Below are 25,986 nucleotides of genomic sequence, written 5' to 3'. Positions count from 1 at the left end.
GTGTGTGTGTGTGATTTCTGGTTATTTGTTTTCCGGTATTTTTTTATTTTTTTTTTTCATTGTTTATTCACACATGGAATATGGGATGTACGAATTCATCTATTAGCCGTAATAGTACAAACAAAAGTCTAAGTTGTGGTAAAGAATCTGATTCAATTTCAACGATAATAATGCCATCATCGATACGTACATCAAAAAAGAAACAACAACAACAACAACAACAGCCACAATCATCTAGATTGATTCAATCATCTAGTAGTAGAACAATAAATATCAATTTTTTAACAATAAGAGAACGTAATCAATTAGCCAATGGTTTAATACCATTAATACAATCATCAACAAAATTATTGTTGAGTGCACCATTTTCAAATTTTAGCCAATACACAAGACGACTATTTTTGACCGGATTCGCTGGCATTATACCGGAGAATATTAATAATAACCGTATTGGATACATAATCATTTTGGCTAAAGAAATGGCCAATATAACAATGGCGAAAGATAAAACAATGATTGGTGCTGAAGTTTTTAAATTTATGGTAAATTTTAAAAAAATTTCATTTCAATTTTCAAATTAATCATTTTTCACACACACACACACACACACACATGTATTTAGCTACCAGAAAGTTTGACCACATCGATACGTGATCAATTGACCACCATAGTTGATTTGATTGATAAAAAAATACGTGAAAATAGGTGAAAAAAATGTCGTCGTTTGTTGTACAGCCGGTATGAGTCGATCAGCCACAATTGTATTGGCATATGCTATAAAACATTTACGTGTATCATTACGCAGTTGCATTTCAAGAACTACAACAATCACGACAATGTGCAAGGCCAAATCCAAATTATTTTCAACAATTAATCAGTTATGAACATGAATGTTTGGATAAAAATAGTGTACACATGATTGATATTGGATCAAAAATTCATTTGAATGAAAATGATAAAAAACGTACTACATCGGCAATGAAATCAAAAATTCATTCAACAATAACAACAACAACAACAACGACGACGACAACAGCATCATTACGATTACCGGACATTTATCGTGATTCATATCCAGAATTGTTGAAATATGAACAGAATACACATGAATATTTGAAAACAAAATCACAAAAACAACAATCACCAATGGCACAAAGCAGCGTTGGCGGTAGAAGAACCGATGAAGAATATACTGGTGAATTACGTCCATATATTATTGAACATGTTTTTTATTGGAAATTTTTTCATGATATCGATTTAGCACGACAACAGCATACTGTTTATGTGAAAGAAAAAACTAAAAGTTGAATGTTTCTCTCTGTTATTGTTGTGTTCATTACAGGAAAAAAAATCAAGACAATAAAAAAAATCATTAATACAGAAAACAAAAAAAAACAGAAAAGAAAATTGATTATTAATTGATTTTAAAAGTCTGTTTTTTGTTGTTGTTGTTGTTGTTTCTGGTATCGATACCATCGATACTAGCACAATTATTATATCGATTGTTTGTTTTTGTTTTTTCATCATCATTATTGTTGTTGTTGTTGTTGGTAAACACATCATTATACACAACAACAACAACAACAACAACCCCTTTTGATGATTAATGAAGATTTTTTTTATTCTGGTAAAAATTGAGTTAGATACGCACGAAAAAAAAGAAACAAAAATTCTTTAATGAAATGAAAACAAAAAAAAAACAAAAAAATTTCAATTGAATTAATGATCAAATTAATGCTTTTGTTTCAGTTTCCAACAACAACAACAATAACAACAACAACAACAACAACAACGGAGAGGAGAGAAATGGCGCATCTTCTCGATTTTAGAAGCAAAAAAAAAAAGAAACAATCATCATTATGTGGATATCTATGGAAAAAAAAGTGTTTTAAATACTCAATAGACACTGGGAAATAGAATAGAAAAACAATTAAAATATATGATTCACGCGATCCAAAAACTTGTTCCAATAACAACAAATGAACAACCGAATAATAATGGAAAAACCTGAACCGAACAAAAAAAAAAAACAATCAAAAGCAGATGACATGCACGATGATGATGATGATGATTATGATGGTTATCAGGTAAATTTAATTAATTTCAAATGTAAATTTGTTCTTGGTTTTCGTTTTGGTTTCAAAATATTGTGTCTGTGTGATGGTTGTGAATAATTTTTTTTTCTGTTTTTCATTTGTGAACCCAATGCTCTAATTTACATCAATGTATCGGTGGTTGTTGTTGTTGTTGTTGTTGTTGTAATTGAGATTTTTTTTACATCAAATCACAGGAACCGTAAAAAAAAGTTTGATAAAAACAAAAAACAAAAAACAGAAAAACAAAACGAAAAAAAAAAAACATCAATCCTATCGAATTCGGTTGTTGTTGTTGTTGTTGTTGTTTGTTGTTTGTTTGTTGAATATGGAAACAGATTCATTCTCATCATCATCATCAACACTGTACAACAATCAACAACAACAACAACAACAGCAGAAATGAAATGAAATGAAAAACACAAACACGCACACGAACATGATATGTGATCAAAAAAAAAAAAAAAAAAAAAATTCAGAAAAATCAGAAATAAAAATGAGAAACAACAAAAATCAAATTAGCTCTGATTTCATTATCATTTGGTGTAGATAGATTGTTACATATAGAAAACAAACTTTAATTTATCATCATCATCCATAGCAATGAACGAAAAATATGAAAACATTTGGATTTTCAGCAAACAAAACAAATGAAAAAAAAAGTTTTGCCAGAATCATAATGACAACAACAACAACAACAACAACAAAAATCTAATAATTTTTTTTTTAATAATAATGATGATTATTATATGATTTTAGGCGCCATAATATCAAAAATCTAGCGACATAGCAACAACAAGAATTGTATATTTGTTTATCATACACACACACACACACACACACAGAAATACAATTGAAACGAAATTTTTTTTTTATTTCACACTCGAATTTTATTTGCCAACAACAACAAACAAAATAATCACATTTATTTATATATATATAAATAAAGAATCCTTGCGGGCGAGAATTTTTTTTTTTTTTGAAATGAGAAAAAAAAGTGCAAAGAATCGTCGTCGTTAAGCTTCTTTTTTTTATGGTGTAATATAAGAATAAAAAAAAAAATGAAACGATGTAGAATTGAATCGAATTCATTTTGTTTTTGTTTTGTTTTGTGTTTGTTTTTTTGTTTGTTTATAGAGTTTTTTTTTCTTCCTTTGGTACACAAACACACACACACACACACATATTTCATATTTTTTTTCCAAATCTATGCATACAAGAATATTGTGAAGAAGAAGAAGGAAAAAAAATATGTTTGTTTAAACAAAAGATTCAAGAATCGTAATAAAAAAAACACAATATACACACACACACACACAGAGAGAGAAGTGAGAATTTTGTTTTTGTTGTTGTTGTTGTTGTTGCTGTTATTATTATCGATATATTATTATTATGGCTCCAGGATGATGAAGAATCCATCCAACCTTGTGAGAAAGAAAGAGAGAGAGAGAGAGAAAGCTCTAAGACCCGTAAATACCACACACACACACACACAAATGAAAATCATAATAAAATGATGATGATGATGTTTTTTTTTCATTTTTTCTTTCTCTTTTCCAATAACAACAACAACAACAACAACAAAAGACTCAAGAGTTTTATTTTTCAATCATCATCATCATCAACACAAAACATAAGCATCATGGAAAGGAACCAGAAAACAAATTCCAATGAAACCATGAAAAATCAAATGGATATTTTCATCATTTTTCATTTCATTTCATTTCATCACTCATCATTTATTCCCATTCTCATTATTATTGTTTGGCCATACATTCTATGTAAATATTATTATATTCCATCATCATCATCATCATCATCAACACATGAAAATCGAAAAAAAAGATAGTTTCAAAATAAATTATCTAGGCCGAATGATGATAATAATAATAATAATAATAATAATAGCTACGGCAACAACAACAACAACAAAGACGACGACAACAACAACAACAACAGCAGCAGCAGCAGCAGCAAAATTATTGATAAAAAATAATTGTTGATAAATAGGATAAACAAATAGAGAAAATTTATATATTTCATTTATTCATCTTTGTCATATTTTATACACTTATTCCAAGATGATGATGATGATGATGATAAAAAAAGTGGAATATAATGAATATTCTTGTTTGCTTCCAATAACAACAACAACAACAACAACATCAACAACGACAATAACAACAACAATGATGATGATGATGATGACAAACAAACAAGAATGCTGGGCCCCACATACAAACGAAAAGGAATAATTTTTTTTTCAATTAAATATTCCAATAATTCTTATGACGTAAAGAATTATTTTTTTTTCGTTTGTCATCTCAAATGAAAGAGAAAAAAAAATTTTTTTTTTTCACGGGGCAAAGAAAAAAAGAATTGGGTCTCACGAGAATGTAGCCAAGAGTGAGAGATATGAGTTTGTTTTGTCATGGAAAAATAATGTTTGCATGAAAAAAAAGAAATTGTCATACATACACACACAAACATTGTGTGATGAAAGGAGAGATTCTCATTTTATTCTTGAAGCTCACAAAAACCTGTAACAAAGATTCCATCATGATGATGATGATGATGAGTAACCGAAAATGAATGAAATACAAAATTTGTTCGTATTCCAGATCGATGTATGTGTGTTGTGTGTGTGTGTTTAATAATAATTTTTTTTTGTTCACGAATTTTTCCAATCGAATGCATTCAAATTGAATATTTATTCACAACATGGATGATGGAGAATAATATTTCTCTCTCTCTCTCTCTCTCTCGCTGTTAATCGTCATTATCAAACAAATAATAATGATAATCAGAATTGAAGGGGAAAAAAATAGTTTGATTATTATTTTTCGGTTAGCAATGGAAAGGAAAATTATTTTTTGAATATAAACGATTCATTCAGGCATCAACACAAAACATCACAACAGTGAGACACACACACACACACAGAGAGAGAAAGAACAGCCAAATAACTTTTTTTTTGGCCATTTTCACCACCACCACCACCACCACCGCCATCATCATCATAATCATCCAAAATGATGATGTGCAATGAATTATAGAAATGAGAATATCATTATCATTATCATTGTGTATGCGTGTGTCTTATTTGATATAATTTAAAACAAAATCATCATCAGTACCTATGTAGCACCAATTAATTAATTTACAATCACATATACATATATACATTGTATCACTAGATGAGAATTTTTTTCAAGGAAAATAAAAATGAAAATTGGAACATTATGATCATTTAGATTTGTAGTTGTTGTTCTCGTTGTTATTGATAATGGAACCAAATGGAAACAAAAAAAAAAATTTCTGGTAAACACCTATGTTTTTTGTTTTTATTTCTGGAAACAATTTTATCAAATTACAAAAAAAAAAAAAAACGAAATGATCAAAATCACGAGACACACCTTTTTTCACAAATGCATTTACACACACATACACACATCGAGCAAAAATCAATAACCAGCAAAAAAAAAAAGACAATCGAAACAAATAAATTTTTTTTTCTCTTTGATTGGTAAATATTGGTTGTTTTCTCTCTCTCTCTCTCTCTTGATCTTCTCCAAATTCAATATATTCAAAACCAGAAAAAGAAAATCAACATAAACGAGAGAAAGAGAAAGAGAAATCCATAAATCATGTCATCGGTTTTTTTCCTTCATCATCATCATCATCATCATCACGATTCCACAACGCACACACAGACAATAATTATGAGATAGATTGTAATCCATATTTTAATGATTCATTGCTCGTTCTATTCAATGGTATTTTTTTTCCTTTGATAGAATGAAACCTAGAGAAAAAAAAATTTTTGTTGTTGTTGTTGTTGTTTTTATTTTTGTTTTCCTGAAAATTATTAATATTGAGCTTACCGTAAAAAACCGGAAAATGGCGATGGTCATCATCATCATGATCATCATTTCAGGTAGAAATTATTTTCACTATTAGACAATTCAGACAAGAAAAAAAATTGATTGGCCTAATTTTTTTTTTGCTGGTCTATAAAAAAAAACATTCCGCTGATCATATCGCATACAGATACCGAGAGAGAGAGAGAGAAAAAAAATACGTCAACCAGTGTATATAACATGATAATAATTTCGAAAATACAGAGAGAGAAAAAAAAATAAAAATAAAAAAAAACGACGGGAATTTTTTTTCGGTTATTTCATCATAAATATAAATTATTCGTCATTTATTTTTTTTTTATTTTCATTCAGATCCATGATGATATTGGATTATGATGAAATTGGCCATAATAAATGCTGGCCACAATTGGCGGCTAGCCACAATCATAATTGATCGATTTTTATTGATGATGATGATAATCAAGTGATATTCACCCGGAATCATCATCATCATCAGATATGGGAATGACAGAACCATGGTTTTTATTTTTATTTTTCAGACAAAAAAAAACAATAATAATCAAGCACATAACGTAAGTATGTATGGAAAAAGGAAACGGAATTTCCAAAAAAAAAACTACACCACAACCATCGTATGTATTTGATTATATGGCCAAATCAACAACAACAACAACATCATCATCATTGTTGAATGTCGTGATATTTGACAATCAACGTGTATAATAATAATTCCTATGGACAATAATAACAATAACAACAACAACAACAACAACGACGACTACGACAACAACAAATTCAACATAATCGTATAATGTTTGAAAATAAATTAAGAGAGAGAGAGAGAGAGAGAGAGAGAGAGACATGCAGACTGGTATATAAAGTTAGCGAACGAGTGTGTGTGTTGTGCAAATTTAATTAGCGGTTATGTATGTATTTGGATGATTCAAAAAGAATTATTCGCCGTTATATCATGGTTGAAAATGAAACTGGAGAAAAAAAAACTAAATTGGCGTCATATCTATATATATAGATATGGATACGTTTTGTAAATTTTTTTTTCTGTTTTTTTTGTTTTGTTTTTTTTTCATCATTCTGCTTTCAGAATAAATTCTGGTATGAATTATTATTGTGTGTGTGTGTGTGTGTGTGTGTGTAATATAATCAACAACAACAACAACAACAACAATGATGATGACATAAATTCCGTGTATGAAAAAAAAATAAAAATAAAATAAAAAAAAAAACACTTGACCATCGATACACACGAACAACAAATAATGATAATTCTGACTTTTACACATTATGGCTGATGATATTTGCTTACTTTGGTTCATGGACTAGAAGGAGTTGCTATTTGGTATAGCTAGAGATATATATTAAAAAAAAACCCCGGTCGGTAAAATCCAATAATAATGATGATAATAATAATAAACTGATTAACTGGTCTATAATGTTTAGCAATAGTAGTAGTATCTCTTGATGAAATGCCGACAATGATAATCATCAAGATGATGATGATTGTTGAGGTTCCATTAGACGGTTATTTTTTTTCTCATCATCATCATCAAAAGGTAGAATAGAAATAGAAAACAAAAAGCAAAAAAAAAAACCCGAACATTAATGTTTTCAGAGTGGAAAAAAAATGAAAATACCGTAGATCGTAAATTGCAATCCGTTGTAACCACACACACACACACACACACACACACACACACACACACACACACACAAAACAAAACAAAAAATAAAAAAAAAAAAAAAAAAAAAAATACTGACATTCTGTGTGTGTGTATGTGTGTATGGTGAAGAATAAATATATCTGATTCCGTGTTCAACGCAATATACTACACACACACATACAAAATTATTCAATTCATTCCACATTCATTATAATTTTTTTTTTAGTTTCTTCTCTTCGGTTCTCCACCCAATAATAGATTCAAACAAACACACACACACACAGAGAAAAGAAAATCTAATTAAAACCACCAAAACGATAGATTTGTTGTTAATAATCATCATTCATTATTATCATCAATTCCATTGTAATTGTGGTTAATAATCGACCAAACTAGCTAATCATTCACAGCAGCAATAAAAAAAAAGAAACCAAATGACCAAACAGGGTGATTTTTATTTTTATTGTGTATTTAGAATAATCAAAAAAAAAAAAAAAAAAAAAAAAAAATAAAAATAAAAAATTCACTGTATGATAAACAATCGATCGATTGTGAATAGTATCGATAGTTTGAATAATTTTTACCCCACTTTTTTTTGTTTTTATTTGAACAAAAAAAAAAGAAACCATAATCGTCATCAGCTTTTTGCACGCATACATCTTATGGGAATTCACCGCATACGCACACACGAAAAAAATAACCGCTAGGGACCAGAATCAACAACCAACACGCTATACCTGTGTTTTTCATCAAAGCTAATTATTCTAAACACGTTCCGTAGACAGAAAAAAAAATTTTTGAACAAAACAAAAAAACACAATTTTACAATCATTCACGCAATCCATAATCGAATCAAAACATGACGATCAAAGATGATGATGAAAACAATGATGATCATCATCATCCAGAAACAAAACAAAAAAAAAATTCAAATTGAAATACCGGCACATACAAATATGACATGCAAAAAAAATTCATAACCGCAGCGTTGGGGGTGGTGGAATTTTTTTTTTTCGTTAATTAATATTCATCAGAAGAAAACAAAAACCACATTCAAATGAGAAAAAAAGAGAGCAAAACAAAACGAAAAAATCCAATCAATCAATCAGTAGAGAGTGATGATGGTGGTGGTGGTGGTGGTGGTGGTGGTGAAACAACAGATGACAGACACACATATACTAGTAGTCTACAACAACAACAACAACGAATATTCAATTCAAAGATAAAAATAATTCATTTACGTCAAAAAAAAAAAATTTTTTTTTTGAGATCAAAATCGATCAAAATTCTTTTGAAAGTTTGAAAAAGTTTGTTTTCGTTTCGTCAAACAAAACAAAACAAAGCAAAACAAATCATAAAATTCTACTGTAGGTGGTTGGCCAAAACAAACTTTCAATATTTTTTTTCCTCAGATAATTCTGAATTCGCAAATTCTGTATAAAAAAAAGAACTAAAAAACAAATAGAATTTTTTTTTATCCCAGAATTCTATGGAAAACAAAAGTTTGTCCATAACCAACCAACAAATCAACAAAAAATCTTAATGCTAAAGGGATCCACCCAATATCAGTGGAAAAAAAACAAAAAACAACAACAACAACAACTAAAATTATAAAACGCAAATAAAATAAATGAACGAAATGAGATCTGAATACATAATAAACATCTACCACCTACACACACACACACATAAACAAACACATAAAAATGACCATTGTGTGGATTGGATTCAACTGACAAACAGTGGAAAAAAAAGATTATGATAATGATGATGACAACAACAACAACAACAAAAAAAAGTCAATTTTATGGATTGTCCACCATCGTTGTTGTTGTTGTTGTTTTTTGTTTATTTTTTTTTGTTTTTTTTTCATTTGCAATTATTCAACCGCGATACCCACACATACACACACACGAATAGACAATTAAATTATGAATCGCCACCCCCTCCTCCCAAAAAAACAACAACAACAAAAATAACCGAATACGATACCAAGACGACCGATTTGTAGATACAAAACAACAACAACAACAAACAGCAAACAACAATCATTGGTGGAGATAGCGAGTGCAAAATAAGCAAAATAAAAAAAAAAATTAGATCCAAGGTAGAATGAGAACCAAAAAAAAAAAGTTTCAAATATTGAATTGTAGACAAACAAATGAATAAAAAATGTTGTTTTCTCATTCGGTTGACGGGAAAAAAAAATTCCCCTTTCCATAGAATTTGTCCATAGATTGATCGTTGAGATGTTTTAAATGTCAAAGTTTTTTCTGTTTCTTTTTGTTTGCTAAAAATTTCTGGTTAAATCATCATCATTATCAATGGAAAATGTCATTTCTGGAACAATCTTTGTGTGTGTGATTAGAAATAGACAATTTTCAAAAATTGACGACAACAACAACAACAACACACAAGAAAAACAAATCGATTTCGATCGTTGAGATGGTTTTTTCAATTCATTCAACAATCACCAGCACCAGCACCACCACCGCCATCAACACCACCACGAAAAAGAAATTTTTCTATGGAAATTCTGAACTAAAAAAAAGACCAATTGTTTGTTCATTCGATGTATCATAATCAAAAGTGAAATTCTCGTTTTAAGCAATCAACCAACCAACCAACCAACCAATCAACCAAACACAAACATGTTAATGAAGCGCATATGAGATGGAAAAAAACATTGTTTCAACATTGAAACAAAAAGAAAAACCGTATGTCAATATCGAAGAATTGTAGATGAAGAAAATTTTCAATTTCTTCCACCTGAATTCAAGTGAATGAAGAAAAAAGAAACAGAATTCTTTTCAGAACAATTTTAAAAGTGAAAAAAGAAAATCGAAATTGGAAATAAAGAAAAAAAAATATTGAAATGTCGTCAATAAATAATAACAATGCAAAATGCAAAAAACAACAGGAGCAAAAGAAAAGAAAGAAAGATGCAAATGATGGCCAAAGGCAAAATTTTAATTAAACCAAGCTTCAAGAAAAAAAACAAAAACAAAAAAAAAACAAAACCCCACCGTGAAATGGGAACGAAAAAAAAAGAAAAAAGTTTTTTCCATTGCTACCCATGATATCGCATATCATGTAATATTTCCATTACCCAACAGTCAGATAAAAAAAAACAACAGGGCTAGTATGTGCTAATGAATCAACCCGTTGTTTTTTGCATTCACAATGAAATGAAATGAAACCCTTTCTCATTTCGGCAGAAAAAAAAGTTAAAGTTCCAAGATGAATCCAGTGAATTTCTATATGGAACACAGAAAAAAAAGAATATTAATTGCAAACATGCCTTGGGTTTGTTTTTTTTTGCTGATGTGCCATTACATTCACATTCTATATTTCATATGGCATTTTTTTGTGTGTGTATTCAGGCTTCATTTGTTTCATATATGCAGAATATTCTGATTTTATGGAATATATTGGTTGATATACAAAAAATAATAATAACAGAAGAAAAAGAAAATTCTCTCATCATCAAACTGAACTAAATGAAATGAAAATAAAAACCCAACGATGATGAGAATGAATAAAACATCATCATCATCATCATCATCATTTACAAATCGTAGATATAAAATTTTAATTTTGTGTCTGATTCTGTTTTAAAAGTTTTTTTTTCTTTTTTTTTTAATAATTAATATTAATTCAACTTTTTTTTCAGTTTCAAATATTTATAGATAAAATGAGTTGCAACAAGAAAAAAAATTCTCTCTCTCTCTCCGGCTGAAAAAAAAGATTCAATCAGAATCTGGTGGAGAATCCACAGAATTTTTTTTCAATTAACGAACTGAAAATGATTGCTGACTATTGAAAAAAATTTTTTTTTTCATCAATTGTTGATGACATCATCTCTGCATGTATGTATGGATGAATGAGAAATTCTAGACGAATTTCAAATGAAAAAAAAAATTGTTTTTTCTCTGGTAGCAACTTTGAATTCAGTTTTGGTTGTTTGAATATATCAATATGGATTGAATTGAATTATCCAACACATACACATATACAAGAATCGAAAAATGAAATGAGATTATGACAGAAGTAATTCAGTAAAATTCAGATATTAAAAAAAATTACCACCACCATCATCACCACCACCAGTACCACCAGTCGAATGTTTATATTCCAACAATTAAATTCATCGGTGGGTGTTGTTTGTGTGCAGTATATATCGGTCATACACACACACACACACACGAAAAAATAGCCCTCACCACCACCACCACCACCGCCATCGCTAACAATAACAATGATGATTTATTGGACAGTGAAAAGTGAAGAAGAAAAAAATTTTTTTTTTCCATTTTCACATTCAATTTGATTTCAATTTTCAATTCATAAATCATTTTTTCATTTCATTTCATTCATTCGTTTTTTTTCTCTTTGTGTTTCATGAAAATTAAATAAGAGAAAGAGAGAGACAGAAAAAAAACAACATTCAATGGTCAACCACCACACGTGTTTGGCCACAACAATCACTACCACCATAGATGACAAAAAAAAAATTGAATCAATGAAAATTAAAAATCAATTAAATTTGCCATATTGGATCGATCAATTTTATTGGAACAAAAAGAGAGAGAGAGAGAGAGAGAGAGAGAGAGAGCGAAAAACTTTTAAATTAATTCAACGGTGGTCATGTGTTAATCCTTAATCTCAATTTACCGACGAATCGATCATATTGAAATAAAAAAAAAAAATTCAAATCAATTTAAGCTTCCTATCCACCACAAGCCCATAAAAAAAAAATTTGATTCATAAAGTCCAGAGAGGAAAAAAAATAAAATCCAAATTAAAAAAAAACCAATGATGGTTTATCATCATCATCATCGTGATAAACATAATGAGCGCGCATGAGTTTTTTTTTTTTTTTTGGTTGAATTTTTACACAACAAACACCAGCAGCAGCAGCAGCAGCTATTTATGGCCCAATGACATACATACGCATATATTTATATAATTCAGTTGGACCACAGAAAGAGAGAGGGGGTCTGTTCTTTTTTCTTTCCTGTTGTCAATTGGTTTCACTGATATATCGATCGATATATCCTCAGTGTGTGTGTGTGTCTGTGTGCACAAGGTTTTGGTGTTGTTGTTGTTGTTGAAAAATATTTTTATATTTACAATTGGATCAATTGGTGGATCCCGGGGTACACCATACATAACCGGCATTTTTTGTTATTTTTTTTTCATTTTTCGTTGAAAAATAAAACTAAAAATTCAAAAGAAAATACAAAAACCAAAAAAAAAAAAAATCGATACAACAACAAAATTTCGCTGTAAATAAACAAAACAGAAGCAAAAAAAAAAAAAAAAAATGGATCCATTTTGGGCAGCACCACGTAAAAACGTAGACGACGCGTGCGAAATTGGCCCAAAAAAGTAAACATCATCCTTCACCATCATCATGATCATCATGATCATCATTTCATATTCAGTTGTTCAATTCGCTTTCAACGCACACACAGGCACACACAAAGACACACAGATGTTACAATGAGGACAATGAAAAATAAAATATAAAAAAAAACTAACAAGATTTGTCATTCAATAATAATCAAAGAAGAAAAAAATGGAAAGCAAAAAAAAATAAAATATCAGTCTCATCATCATCAAAAAAAAAAAAAAAAAAAAAATTCGTGGTTGTGTTGTCACAAATATGTGTGTGAAAATAGTGGTGACATCTCTCTAATTTACGATTTATTTGTTGTATAATAATATTTGGTCGGTCGATACAGTCGGACAGTTGGTCGGTTTTGGATCGAGGACGACTCGAAAACTCGAAAACATCATTTTGGATCATTCATTTATTCTGTATTTTAATACCAATATAACAATAATAATAAATACCCGAAAAAAAACAAATCTCAAACTTGAAACAACCGAAAAACAGAGAGAAAAAAATGAAACTGGATTTTTTTTTACATTTCCATAAACCAAATATTGACTCAGATCACAGTGTCAGCAAATTTTTTTTTTTTTAATTCATACGATGCTTATTGTTCACACCATAAATAATGGCTATATATTGAAAAACTGTACAGCATCCAATGGAAATTCATTCATTGGATTATCAAACAAACAAATATGGATCATCTTCGAATGATTTTTTTTTTCTATATTTTGTTTTGTTTCAAACGGAAACACTTGAAATCACAACAACAACAACAACTGCGGCTTCTGCTGCTTGTACCATTTTTATTTAGATCAATAGATTTTTAAATTTTTAAAAATCTAGGTCAAGTTCGTTCGTTTTTTTTTGGATTGATTGAAAATAAATTTTTGAATCATTTTTTGTTTTTTATAGGAAGATTCACACACACACACACACATGAACACATCTGCGTAAATGTGTGTGTGGCATACTCTCAACATAACATCGTCATCATCATTCTTAAAGGCAGGCCTCTTTTTTTTTGACCAAAACAACCAAAACATTGAAAACGCATCCAATTGGCCGAAACAAGTTTGTTGTTGTTGTTTGTTTGTTTGTTTGTTTATTTATTCATATGGTGGTGGTGTGAGTGTATGTGGGATAGTCCGATATGGCATTCCAAGAGTGGTGGAGAGATTCATACCAACCAGAATGGAAAAGAGATGCAATTTTGCACAGACACTGTAGAACAAGAATTCTTATTGCTATATATACGGGGATGCATAGCCAACCATGACAATAAACAACCAGAAGTTTGTTTGTTTGTTTATTTTATTTCATAATTTCTCTGTGTTTTTTTTTTGTTCCAAGACAAACCCTACTGCTACAAATGACATTCTATATATGGCAAGAGCCAATAAACCAAAAAACCAAAAAAAAAAAAAAAAAACCCATTGCAGTCAATGGATGAAATTTTTTTCATTTTATTTGTAATAAATTTTTATCGATTATAAAATGGTTATTATTATTACAAATGATTTATAAAATGGTGAAAATTTTCCATTTTCACATCTTCATCCATCATTATCATGTTTATCATTTAGACGAATATATATATAAAAAAAATAAGGAGATTTTTTTTTCTTCACCATTTTGTCAAAAAAATAAATCGATAATAAACTGAATAAAAATGGCATCATTTATTGAATTGAGATTGTGATTGGGAAAAAATATTTTGTTACAAAGTACATTCAATGGCAGTGATTGATTTGTAAATTGATAAACAAGAAAAAAAAAAATCAATTGATTGATTGATTGATTTATCGATCGAAATATTTTCTTATAAATTACAATTTTTTGTTTTTTTTTTGGCAATAATAAATAATATATATCTAGTTGTAAATGTTCCAATCGAATAAAATAAAAGTGAAATAAATTGCGATAAATCAATCAATCAATCAATCGATTGATTGATTCATCGAATCAAATGGTAATCATCATCCATAATGATAAAAAAATGTGACCATTTTTTTTACAAAGAAAAATAATAATTTTAACCCGAAAAAATTTTTTTTTTGGTATAAATAAGGGCGATTTGCTGGCTTGAAAACATCATATCGTCAACAACGACCAACAACGACAAATAAGCTGCATCAACAGTGATTGATCACTTGAATAAAATAAACTCTTTCTCTCGCTCATTCTCTCTCTCTATTTTTTTTTGCTGAATCAATTTTAAATTGTCGAATAAAAATGGCTGAATCCAGTAAAACATCACGTGTACGAATGAATTTTCACAAAGAATGTGAAGATGGCATTAATAAACAAATCAATATGGGTACGTTTAATAACCAAATTATTTTTGGATTGATTCAAGTTTTCATTTTTCATTGTTTTTCCACATAGAATTGTATGCATCCTATGTATATCAACAGATGGCCTATCATTTTAATCGTGATGATGTTGCATTGCCTGGTTTTGAAAAATTTTTCGATGAATCATCCAAAGAAGAACGTGAACACGCTGAACGTTTTATGAAATTACAGAATCAACGTGGTGGACGTATTGTATTGGATGATATTCATAAACCGCAACAACAAGATTGGTCATCAGGATTGGAAGCAATGCGTGCTGCATTGGAATTGGAAAAAACAGTCAATCAGGCATTGTTGGATTTGCATGCCGTTGCCACCAAACACAATGATGCACAATTTGCTGATTTTATTGAAACACATTATCTAACTGAACAAGTGGAAGCCATCAAGAAATTGGCTGATTATATTACCAATTTGGAACGTTGTGGCCCAGGACTTGGTGAATATCTTTTTGATCGTCATACATTGCATTCATCGTAATGTGTAATTGACAATCGATTGATTCGATTCGATACACAATAAACACCAATTTGTTAATGATTTAAATTTGAACAAAAAAATTTTTCATGAAAAATATGATTTTCACACAAAAAACCAGTGGTTTTTTTTCTCTTTATTTCAATCAAAAATAAAATAAAATAAAATTTGCTATGCATAATCGTTGTTGTTGTTGTTGTTGTTGTAAAGATGTGGAAAAAAAATTGGGGAATTAAGCTGAAAATTACCGGACGAAACAAACAAAAAAATCTCACCATATACCACCACCATATGGCATTGAATGAAAATTTCGATTTGTTTGTGTTTCATGTTATGTCATACTATAGAAGTGTATTTTTAGATCCAAACAAAAAAAAAACAAAAAAAACGGTGCACAATATCTGGTCCATTATGGACGACAACAATGTGAAAGAGACCTGACAAGACCCTATTGTGTTGATTATTGTTGGTTTGTTTTTTTTGTGCCATTTGGATCATCATCATCATTTTTTTTTAGCATCGAATGACGCGCATTTATTATGTTTTTTTTCTTCAACTTTAAAATATTCACACATTCAATAAAATGAATGATGAGCTTCTTTCTCTTTCTTTCTTTCTAATCAACCATTTTATCACTATTGATTTGATTTTTTGTTTTTTTTTTAGGTTTAGTTTGGTTTGTTCAATATACAAAATATTAATCAAATCGAATGAATTTCAATGAGAAGAGTATGTGCGTGTGTGTGTGTGTGTGTGTGTGTGTGTGTGGATCACAAAGAAAAAAGGACATTTATTAGGATTAGGCAGCATTATCCATCGATATAAAAAAAAATAAAAATAAAAAAAAATAACGGGCAAAGCAAAAGGTAAACAATTATCTAAATGTTCCACCAACGGTAGTGAGTATGATCCACAATGATTCTCAATGTCAAAATAAAACATGGTCCAAAAACAAACACAACGCACACACACACAGACACACAGACAGATAGATAAAGTCAATATTTGACTGAATGAATGAACCAAATTTTTTTTTCTAGGAGTAAAATGAAAAAAAAATTTTTTATAAATTATTATTTGGTTGGAGATAAATAACCAATTTTTTTTTTGGTTTTGTTTTGAGGATTTCAACAGGATTTATCGCTGTGTGTGTGTGTGTGTGTCTGTGTGAGTATATAAATCGTGCTGCAATTTAAGAAATGTGAAAAGAAATCATCATCATTGATCAAAAAAAAATTCATGATTGGAATGAATCGACAAATGGAAGAAAAAAAAATCAACAACAACCATGGGGACAACCTGTTTGTTTGTCAACATAAAACACATCGATTATCGTTGCACCAGTACCAGCACCAGACCTGTGACCACAAATTTTTCACCAACAAAAAAAAAAAAATAGACACACATAGGTCATCACAAACAAAAAATTGATATTTTCTGTTGCGTAAAATTTCTTTATTTCTCAAGCAATTTTTTCTCTCTTCTGTGTGTATTGGGCTATAGCTAACATTGTTGGCTGTTTATAAATTTTTTTTTCTGGTTAGACAACAAAGAAAGATTTTCTCCATTTTTTTCATTTTTTTTTTTTGATATAGTGTGAAATTGGATTTCCATTCATTCATTCATTCATTTAAATTTAGGCAACACAACAAAAAAAAAAACATTTATCGCGTTCTCAGCATGCTAGGTCGTTGTGCATGATAAATAATCGCCTTTTCTTTTTCTTTTTCTGCTTTGTTTTGTTTTGTTTGTTTGTTTGTTTGTTTGGCCCTATAGGAATCTTGGGACCTTGTTGTTGTTGTTGTTGTTTTTCCGTTTGTGAATTTTTTTTCTTCGTTCTTTGTTGTTGCTATTTGCACCACAAGAAAAAATTGTGATAAGCCAAACTAAACAACAACAACAACAGCGACAACAAAGGCATCAAAATGAAAAAAAAAAACAAATTTTCAGTCATAGCCCACCACTAATCACATAATCGGTATATAAATATACAAATTGGATTGGAATACAAAGAAAACAAAAAAACGTTTTTCTGGGTGCAGATGCCAAGATTGTTGAATTTAAATGTTTGTTCGCTAGTTGGTTTCTATTAATTTTCTGGTTGTTGTTGTTGTTGCTGTTGTTGTTTTGGGAACGAAAATTTAAAAAATAAAATCTGATGCATCTGTGTGTGTGTGTGATTTTCAGCAAAGAAAATCATCCGAAAAAAAGACCCAGAAAAATTCAAATTCAATCATTTGGTTCATTTGGTGGTGTTGTTCTCAGGGCTGATAAAAAATTGTGACGAATAAAAAAAACCGGATTGACTTCATGAATGAATGAATGATACACATCAACAACAAAGTATCGGTAAAGTTAACGAAAAAAAAATCGAAAAATCGAAAAAATCTAATTTCATCCATCAAAACATTATGACAAATCATATCATGAACCCGAAACAAAACAAAACAAAACGAAAAAAAAAATTTTTTGATTTTATCAAATCAAAATTTATATAGGTTATGTTTGTTTATTTTCGCTATAGATCAATCATTCATAGGACAAACACAACACCACCTTTCTGATGACGACAAAAAACGTTTGACCCGCACACACACACACACACACACAAACGAAAATGTGAAAATTTTCTCTCAGATTTTATCATCATCATCACCATTGTAATGGAAAATGGAAATGATTAGATGATCACAAACAACAACAACAACAACAGAAAAACGGAATGAAAATTCAATAGTTTAGCGAAAAAGCTAAAGATAATCTGATTTGATTTACAAACACACACACACACACACACATACAAACACTGAGGGTGAAAAAAAATAACCAAAAAACAAAATTGAAATCGAGACATAAATGAAACTTATGAAAAGAAGAAAAATTCATCATCATCATCATCATCAGCTTGTCTCGATACAAAAAAAAAATGAGAAAAACGAAAATAATCCTATAGCTCTATTTGTAATCATTTACATAAATAATAATTGTCAGCTGAATTATTTTAATCTTTGCGTTTGGCCCCCGAAATGCAGCGGCAGTGATTTCAAAAATAAAAAACAACAACAACAAAAAAATAAACACGGCCTGTAGAAAATTTCATTTCATTTCTCTTTTTGGATTCATTGCTGGGGAAAATAAAATTAAAAAAAAAATTGAAAACGGGAAATAATTTAAAATCCTGCTGGATTTGAAAAAAAGTTGACATTTTTTTTTCTTCCTGTAAGAAAATGAAAAAGTAAATCCTTTCTTTTTTCTTTTTTTTTTGAAGAAGAAGAAGAAAAAATACCGACCCAATGAACGAACGAACTAGTGAACAACAAAATAAGATGAATGCGACCCTAGTCGGTTCATCCAAACAGAAAAAGAAAAAAAATTAAATTAGAATTTATACAGAAGAAGAAGAAGAAAAACAGATAAATTCCAAAATTCTAAAAAAAAGAGATGAACAACAACAACAACAACAAGAGAGCCATTATTATTAATTAAGTCTTTTCTTTTTTCTTTGCCATCGTTACATAATTCATAATTTATAATTAAACAAAACAAGAAAATATTTTCACTATTTGGCTGCAAAAAAAAATAACTGAAAACTAAAAAGGGACCACATTACCAAAAATCTTATCATTCGTTCATTTGATTTTTGAATTTCTTTTTGTTTTTCATTATCATGATCATGATCATATATACAATGGATGAGGCAGATGGATGCCATGATCTCGATGCTCGGCGTCTTGTTGTTTTTTTTTGTTTGTTATTATGATGATTGTTTTTTGTTTTTTGTATTTGTTTTTTTTTCTGTTTCTGCTCATCATTTTTGCGTGCAAACGTGTTCGGTGTGTCTGTTTTTTTTTTTTTTTTTGAATGAATGGAAAAAAATGAAAATTTTTTACATTTGAATTTTTTTTTCTCGTTTTTAGAATCAAATAAATTTGCGTGTTTTTATCATTTGAAAATGAAGAAAAAAAAAACAAAAACAAAACAAAAAAACAGATGCTACTGACTTTTTTCGTTCGTGCAATCATTGTTGTCGTTGTATTTCATTCAAAGTTAATCAAATAAATTGTTTTGGTTAACAAAACAAAACGAAAAGAAAAAAAAATTCATTTCGGATATACCTCACACACACACACACACGCACACACGAATTCGATTTACAATCACATACACACACACACACACACAATTTATTAATGATGATCATCATGATTTTGATTTTTATTTTGATTCAAATCAAAAATCAATGGGGATAAAATTGAAAATTTTGAAAAAACAAACCGACGCCCATTTATTCACCAAACATCCAAACACAATTTGACATGTTTCAGGAACAAAAAAAAATCAATCAATCGATCTCCATTTGATTTGAGAAAAAAACCAAATGATCATTGTCAACGTAACACTAATTAGAATGAATGTTTTTTCTTTTTCTTTCATTTTCATCTTCTCATACACATACACTATTGTGTTGTCAATTAAGATCAAAAATCATATCAATCAAATGTAAAATATCTCCTTCTCCCCCCACAACTCACCCATCACACCGATCGCCTAGCCAATCAAACAAACAAACAAATAAATAAACAACAACAACAACAACAAAAGTGAATTCGGACATTTGATTGATCCACCGTGTACACAACGGTCAATCTCGCCACTAGGAACCCTATGTCTTTCACACACACACACACATAATAGACTTTTGTTTGTTGGTATGTCTAAGGTCAAAGATTTTTTCTTTTCTCTCATTGTCACACAAATAAACAGATTGATCGGCGTTATTATTATTATTATTGGCGATGATGATTATGCAAAACAAGTAAACATCAATATCAATCGAATCATAACCATAACAAAAATGATCACTGAATGTTGATGATGATCAATAATAATAATAATAATCACTATATACGGGTGAGCTAAATGTTGTATAAAGGTCGTCTAAATATAGCAATTCAAACAAAACAAAAAAAAAAAAAAAAAAAAGTTTAGGTCAGTAGTGGTTCACTAGCGGTCCAAAAATGAAATTGACAAACAAACGACAAAGAGACAGAGACATAATAGCCAAAAAAAATGTCCTAAGGACCATATGGCCAATATATTTGACCTGGAAAAAAATAATATCATAAGGGGTCATCATCATTGTTGTTGTTATTTAATAAAGTAGAAAATAACAACAACAACAACAACAAAACCAAATTGGTATCGTGATAATTTGAGACAATTAAGCAATAACAACAACAACAACAACAAAGAGAAAGAGAAAAATATGAATCATAAGAACTTATCATCATCATTTATGGATCACAAGGACCATTTTCATTTCATTTCCTTTGGTTGTTTTTGTTCCAGAAACATGCACACACACACACACACACACGGAGGTCATTTGATACTCTTTATTATTATTCGATACATATTTATATCATCAGTGAATAATCAACAACAACAAAAAACTTAAAATCTGTATCTGAAAAAAATGGCAAAAATATCCACTTCATCACTATTGAACGCAAAAAAAATGTATCGCTGATCCACTCAACTCATCATTATCATCAGAGAAAAAAAATTCATTTCACTTCATCCAATAACAACAACGACAAAGATCAGGGCCTTTTTCTATTGTTGTTACATATATATTCTATATAAACACAGACACACACACACACAATGGGCAACGAAAAGACTAACCTAGACAGTTTGATGATGACTAGACAATAAATGAAAAAAAAAAAATTTCTTTTCTGTCGTTGTTGCTGTGTTTCAAATCGTATCGTATTTATACCGTGAAATGGTACAACAACAACAACAACAATCAAAAGCGTCAAATTTACCATTTCAAAGAAAAAAAATGAAACAAACAAAAATGAAATGAAATGAAATGAAAAAATTTGAAACACAACAACAACCAAAAAAAAAAAAAAAAAAAAAAAAAAAAAAACCAGAGAAAAAAAATAGACAGGTCACCAGAGACATACATTGGATTCAATGGATCATCATCATCATGGGGAACTGAATGAAAAAAAAACATGACATCCAATCTGTCCATTCCAAAAAAAAAATAAAAAATTTTACCGTGCAGAAGATAAAAAACATCAACAACAACAACGAATGAATGATGATGATTACTGGTGAATAAATATCATCATCATCATTCATTCATTCATTCATCGTTGATCAGAAAATTGGAATCTCAATGGTTTGCATTCCATTTTCAATTTTCTTGCGATCAACCACATTGGTGATGATGATGTAATTTTAATTTCATTTTTATTTTGATTTTTTTTCCTGACATTCAAGAAAGCCCTAAAGGTCTTTTTTTTTATTTCATTTCGATAAATTTTTCTAGTGAAAAAAAATAAATACCGAATTGATGCAAAAAAACACTGTGATGCTACACAATGGCCATTTTCATCCTGTTTTCATTCACAACTATTGAAAGTGCAGGATTTTTTTCCACTCTCTCTCTCTCTATATATATCGATCTACAATAAACACAGGAAACATGATATCCGAGAATTCAAGTTTCGTTACATTTCGTTAAAATTGTTCAATTTTGTTTCTCTCTTTCAAACAACAAATGGCAAAAAACAAAATAAAAAAACACAAGAAGAAAAAGTTTCGTGAATAATAATGGTGAACAACAACAACAACAACAACAAAAATTTCCTAAAAAAAATAAAAAGTTTCAATGTCACAAAATAACAACAACAGAATGGAAAAACGAAAAACCATGTCCTTGTTTTCCATTTCCATTTTTTTTTAAATCACTAATTCTATGGGGAAAATTTATTGGCACTTGTGTGTGTGTGTTTTTTTTTTGTTTTTCATTATTCTGAATCATCAAATTGGATGAAAATTTCGAAAAAAAACGATTCAGATAACCATGTTTGTTATGGTCAATATATTAATCATCATTCGATTAAGATTTATACGATTTTTTTAACAAACGCAAAACAAAGACGGTCATTGCAAAGACAACAAAAAAAAAAACAAATTACGAAACAAATTTACAAGTTTGATCTGTTTTTTTTCTCTCGATCGATCTACTCTGAAATCGATCGATTCAAAATACAAAGTTACATACATACACACACACACACACAGAGAGACATGCATAAATCGAAAACTTACATTGCTTTTAGATGGTTATTCATTGTAATAACAAACAAAAATAGATTCCAATGTGAGTGGTGATTGGTAATGGTGATGGTGGGGGATGATTGGTTGAGAAATTCAAATTCCAACACCTAAAACAATGTTAAAGTTGCTCCAGAAATCAGAAAGTTTTTTCCGTTGTAATGTTTTTTTTTTCTTTTGCTCGGACAAACATCTATTTTTTTTTTGAAAAGTGGAAATAAAATTTTTAAAAAAAGAAAAATTCTGTACAATTTGACATCAACAACAATATCACATTACCGATTATTGGTTGGTCAAACCAAAAAACAAAAAAAAAAACAAAGAACAAAGAACATCGACGAAAATTTTTTTGCAGAATTTCTAAATGATACTCGATTTTTGTTGGAAAATCATCAAAACTCTGCCATCTAGTAGTAGAGTACACTTGTTTTTTTTTCTTCTGCACATATATTATCGATTGTATCGATGTTTATTTTGAAAAATAAACACTAAAAAAAAATCACGTGATCCGGTAAAAGGTGATTTGAAAACAAAAAAAAAAATTATGCTCACAAATCATCAATTGACAATCATATTCATCGGTCTGATTGTTTATTCTAGTCTTTCTTTTTTATTTATTTATAATAATAATAATCATTCAACAATGTCAATTCTTTCGGTTAATTTCAAAGTTTATGGCCGAGTTCAAGGTTTGTTTGTTTTTTTTTCGCATTTATTGTTTCAAATTTTCACTTACATTTTGTTTTTTTAGGAGTATTTTTTCGAAAAGTAAGCTAACAGAATTGCTGTTTGGCATCGATTAACATTGGTTTACTTTCATTCTGTGTTATTAGTATACACAAAATCAAGCCAAATCATGGAATTTAAAAGGCTATGTACGAAATGAAATCGATGGAACCGTCATGGGCATAATGCAAGGTCCGCCGGATAAAATTGAATTGATGTTAGTGATATTTTCAGACATTTTCCTGTCATTGATTTGTATTTATTCATATTTTTTTTTCGATAGGAAATATTGGTTACGTACTGAAGGCAGTCCACAAAGTCGTATTGATCGCTGTGACTTTACACAGGAAAAATGGATCACAGAACCTGAATTTGAATTTTTCGAAATTACTCGATAGATCGTCAGAATTTCATTTTATTTCCATTGTTTTGATTCGATCATTTTTCATATATGGTTTTAAACATTCTGGAATTTGAAAATAATCTTGTTTTTCATTTTGATTTTGTTCAATCATGGCAATGATAATTCGTGGTATAGCACAGGCCGTACCATTGACAGTATGTACATAATTTTTTCTCACTTCAGTGATTGCTTCACTTATTGGATCTAGATAATATTTCTGATATGTTATATTCAATCGTTTTGATTGATAATCAGTACAATTTGAAGCTGAAGATATTTCACCCCAAAAATCACGACCATTCATATAGGCTTCAATATCAAATTTACGATATGCTGCTGGTCCCAATTCATTTGGTGGCATATCAACAACACGAAAATATAATCCAAGTTCTTTGAATAAAGATTTTTCAATCTCAACAAATTCATTCAACATTCGGTCAGAATCATTTGCCTGTGTCAAAGCAAACATTTCAACTTTATCGAAATAATGAACTCGATACAAGCCAGACATTTCACCAGATGATTTAGCTTCAGCACGATAACATCGACTAAGCGCACAATAACGTTTAGGTAGATCATTTTCGGTGGCAAAATTTTCACCCAAATTCATCGATGCTAATGGCATTTCAGCTGTGCCGGCTAAACAAACATTTTGTCGTCCTTCCATCGTATAAACTTGTGTTCGTTCACCGAATGGTTCAAATCCACATGCACGAACAAAATCAGCATAAATAAGATTAGGTGTGATCACAGATGTAAATCCATATTCATTAATCAATTTAGTCATTGTCCATCGGGCCAATGCTAGTGATAATTCAGCTAACTGTTCAACAAACATATAAGATCTTGGTCCACCAACCATACCAAGTTTACCACGTGTCATTGATGAAAATCCGGCCAATTTCATGTCGAAAAGGATATCTTCAGCTTTTAATGGTTTAAAATTGAAATTTCGTTTCTGACCAATATTATCAACGATCGTTGTTTGATGTTGACGATCATTCCTTTTTGGAGGGATAAAAAAAAACAGTGTTAAAAAAAGGGGATAAACACGGAATTTCAAGTAAACATATGATACCAAATTGGATGGAAATCATTAGGTAATGTTCGACTTAATTTAATCAATCGATCGCCCAATTGTTCGGCATTCAGATTGTTTTCGAATAATTCACTGAAATTATCAACAATTTCTCTGGCACGAATATTTTCCATAATTCTTTGCTGATTCTGTACATTTCGAAAGAATTGTTCATCAACATTGAATTCATTCATAAATAATTCATTAAATTGTGGACTAGATTTATTTGTTGAAAATTGATTGACCAAAGTTTTACATAATTTAAAATTTAATCTTGAAACATTAATCTGTATTCGTTGTAGCATTTTTTTTGTTTGATTTGATTTTGTTTTTCAAAATTAAAATTTAAAAAAAAATCACATTTGTGACACTTCTATTTCTACCGTCATCGCTTCGTCACTGTTGACATAGAATTCGAATGTAAAAAAAAAATTCAAAAATTATCGTTTTGTGTTTCTGACCTTGTTATTTTTGCCCTTTAAGATACATATATTTAAATTCAATTAATATGGGTACATCCTGGAATGTTAGGCATTACCTTTTCAAGATATCCGTGCCAAAAATCACATTACCAGTTTTATCATCATCATCATTTAATTCACTTGTTGGTTTGTTGCATGACTCGTCTTGTGTAAAGTAATTGATTACGATGATGATAATGATTATTATTACAATAGAAAGTCGTAATCACATGATGATTACGGAAACACTTGATTCATAATAAATTTCCATAACCAATTATGGCGTATATTTC

At 29.5% G+C, this 25,986-nt stretch overlaps 5 protein-coding genes across 6 annotated transcripts in view; 4 read left to right on the top strand and 1 right to left on the bottom strand.

Annotated features, from left to right (window-relative positions):
• LOC124492109 (mite group 2 allergen Der f 2) overlaps positions 1–25,986 on the top strand; it is a 48,780-nt gene that overhangs the window by 9,250 nt on the left and 13,544 nt on the right. The window lies entirely within an intron of this gene.
• On the top strand, positions 81–1,195 carry LOC124491656 (uncharacterized). The gene is made up of 2 exons (XM_047054335.2): positions 81–542; positions 623–1,195. The coding sequence occupies exons 1-2, from the start codon at positions 81–83 to the stop codon at positions 707–709; spliced, it is 549 nt and encodes a 182-aa protein (XP_046910291.2). The 3' UTR covers positions 710–1,195.
• LOC124492107 (soma ferritin) lies at positions 15,131–16,069 on the top strand. Its single transcript, XM_047054903.2, has 2 exons — positions 15,131–15,374; positions 15,443–16,069. Exons 1-2 carry the CDS (start codon positions 15,290–15,292, stop codon positions 15,889–15,891), a joined length of 534 nt encoding a protein of 177 aa, XP_046910859.1. The 5' UTR covers positions 15,131–15,289; the 3' UTR covers positions 15,892–16,069.
• LOC124492108 (acylphosphatase-1) lies at positions 23,555–24,575 on the top strand. Its single transcript, XM_047054905.2, has 4 exons — positions 23,555–23,714; positions 23,777–23,793; positions 23,859–23,968; positions 24,035–24,575. Exons 1-4 carry the CDS (start codon positions 23,570–23,572, stop codon positions 24,147–24,149), a joined length of 387 nt encoding a protein of 128 aa, XP_046910861.1. The 5' UTR covers positions 23,555–23,569; the 3' UTR covers positions 24,150–24,575.
• SerRS-m (Seryl-tRNA synthetase, mitochondrial) lies at positions 24,149–25,948 on the bottom strand. Of its 2 annotated transcripts, XM_047054895.2 has the most exons (3): positions 25,771–25,948; positions 25,233–25,708; positions 24,149–25,158 (listed from the first exon to the last, which is right to left on the bottom strand). In XM_047054895.2, exons 2-3 carry the CDS (start codon positions 25,535–25,537, stop codon positions 24,162–24,164), a joined length of 1,302 nt encoding a protein of 433 aa, XP_046910851.2. In that variant the 5' UTR covers positions 25,538–25,708; positions 25,771–25,948; the 3' UTR covers positions 24,149–24,161. The 2 variants fall into 2 exon arrangements, with proteins under 2 accessions (XP_046910851.2, XP_046910850.2); XM_047054894.2 differs by having other exon boundaries at positions 25,233–25,948.

Source organism: Dermatophagoides farinae, chromosome 1 (assembly GCF_024713945.1).
Source record: "Dermatophagoides farinae isolate YC_2012a chromosome 1, ASM2471394v1, whole genome shotgun sequence".
NCBI lineage: Eukaryota > Metazoa > Arthropoda > Arachnida > Sarcoptiformes > Pyroglyphidae > Dermatophagoides > Dermatophagoides farinae.
This window is presented reverse-complemented; position numbering and strand designations above follow the sequence as displayed.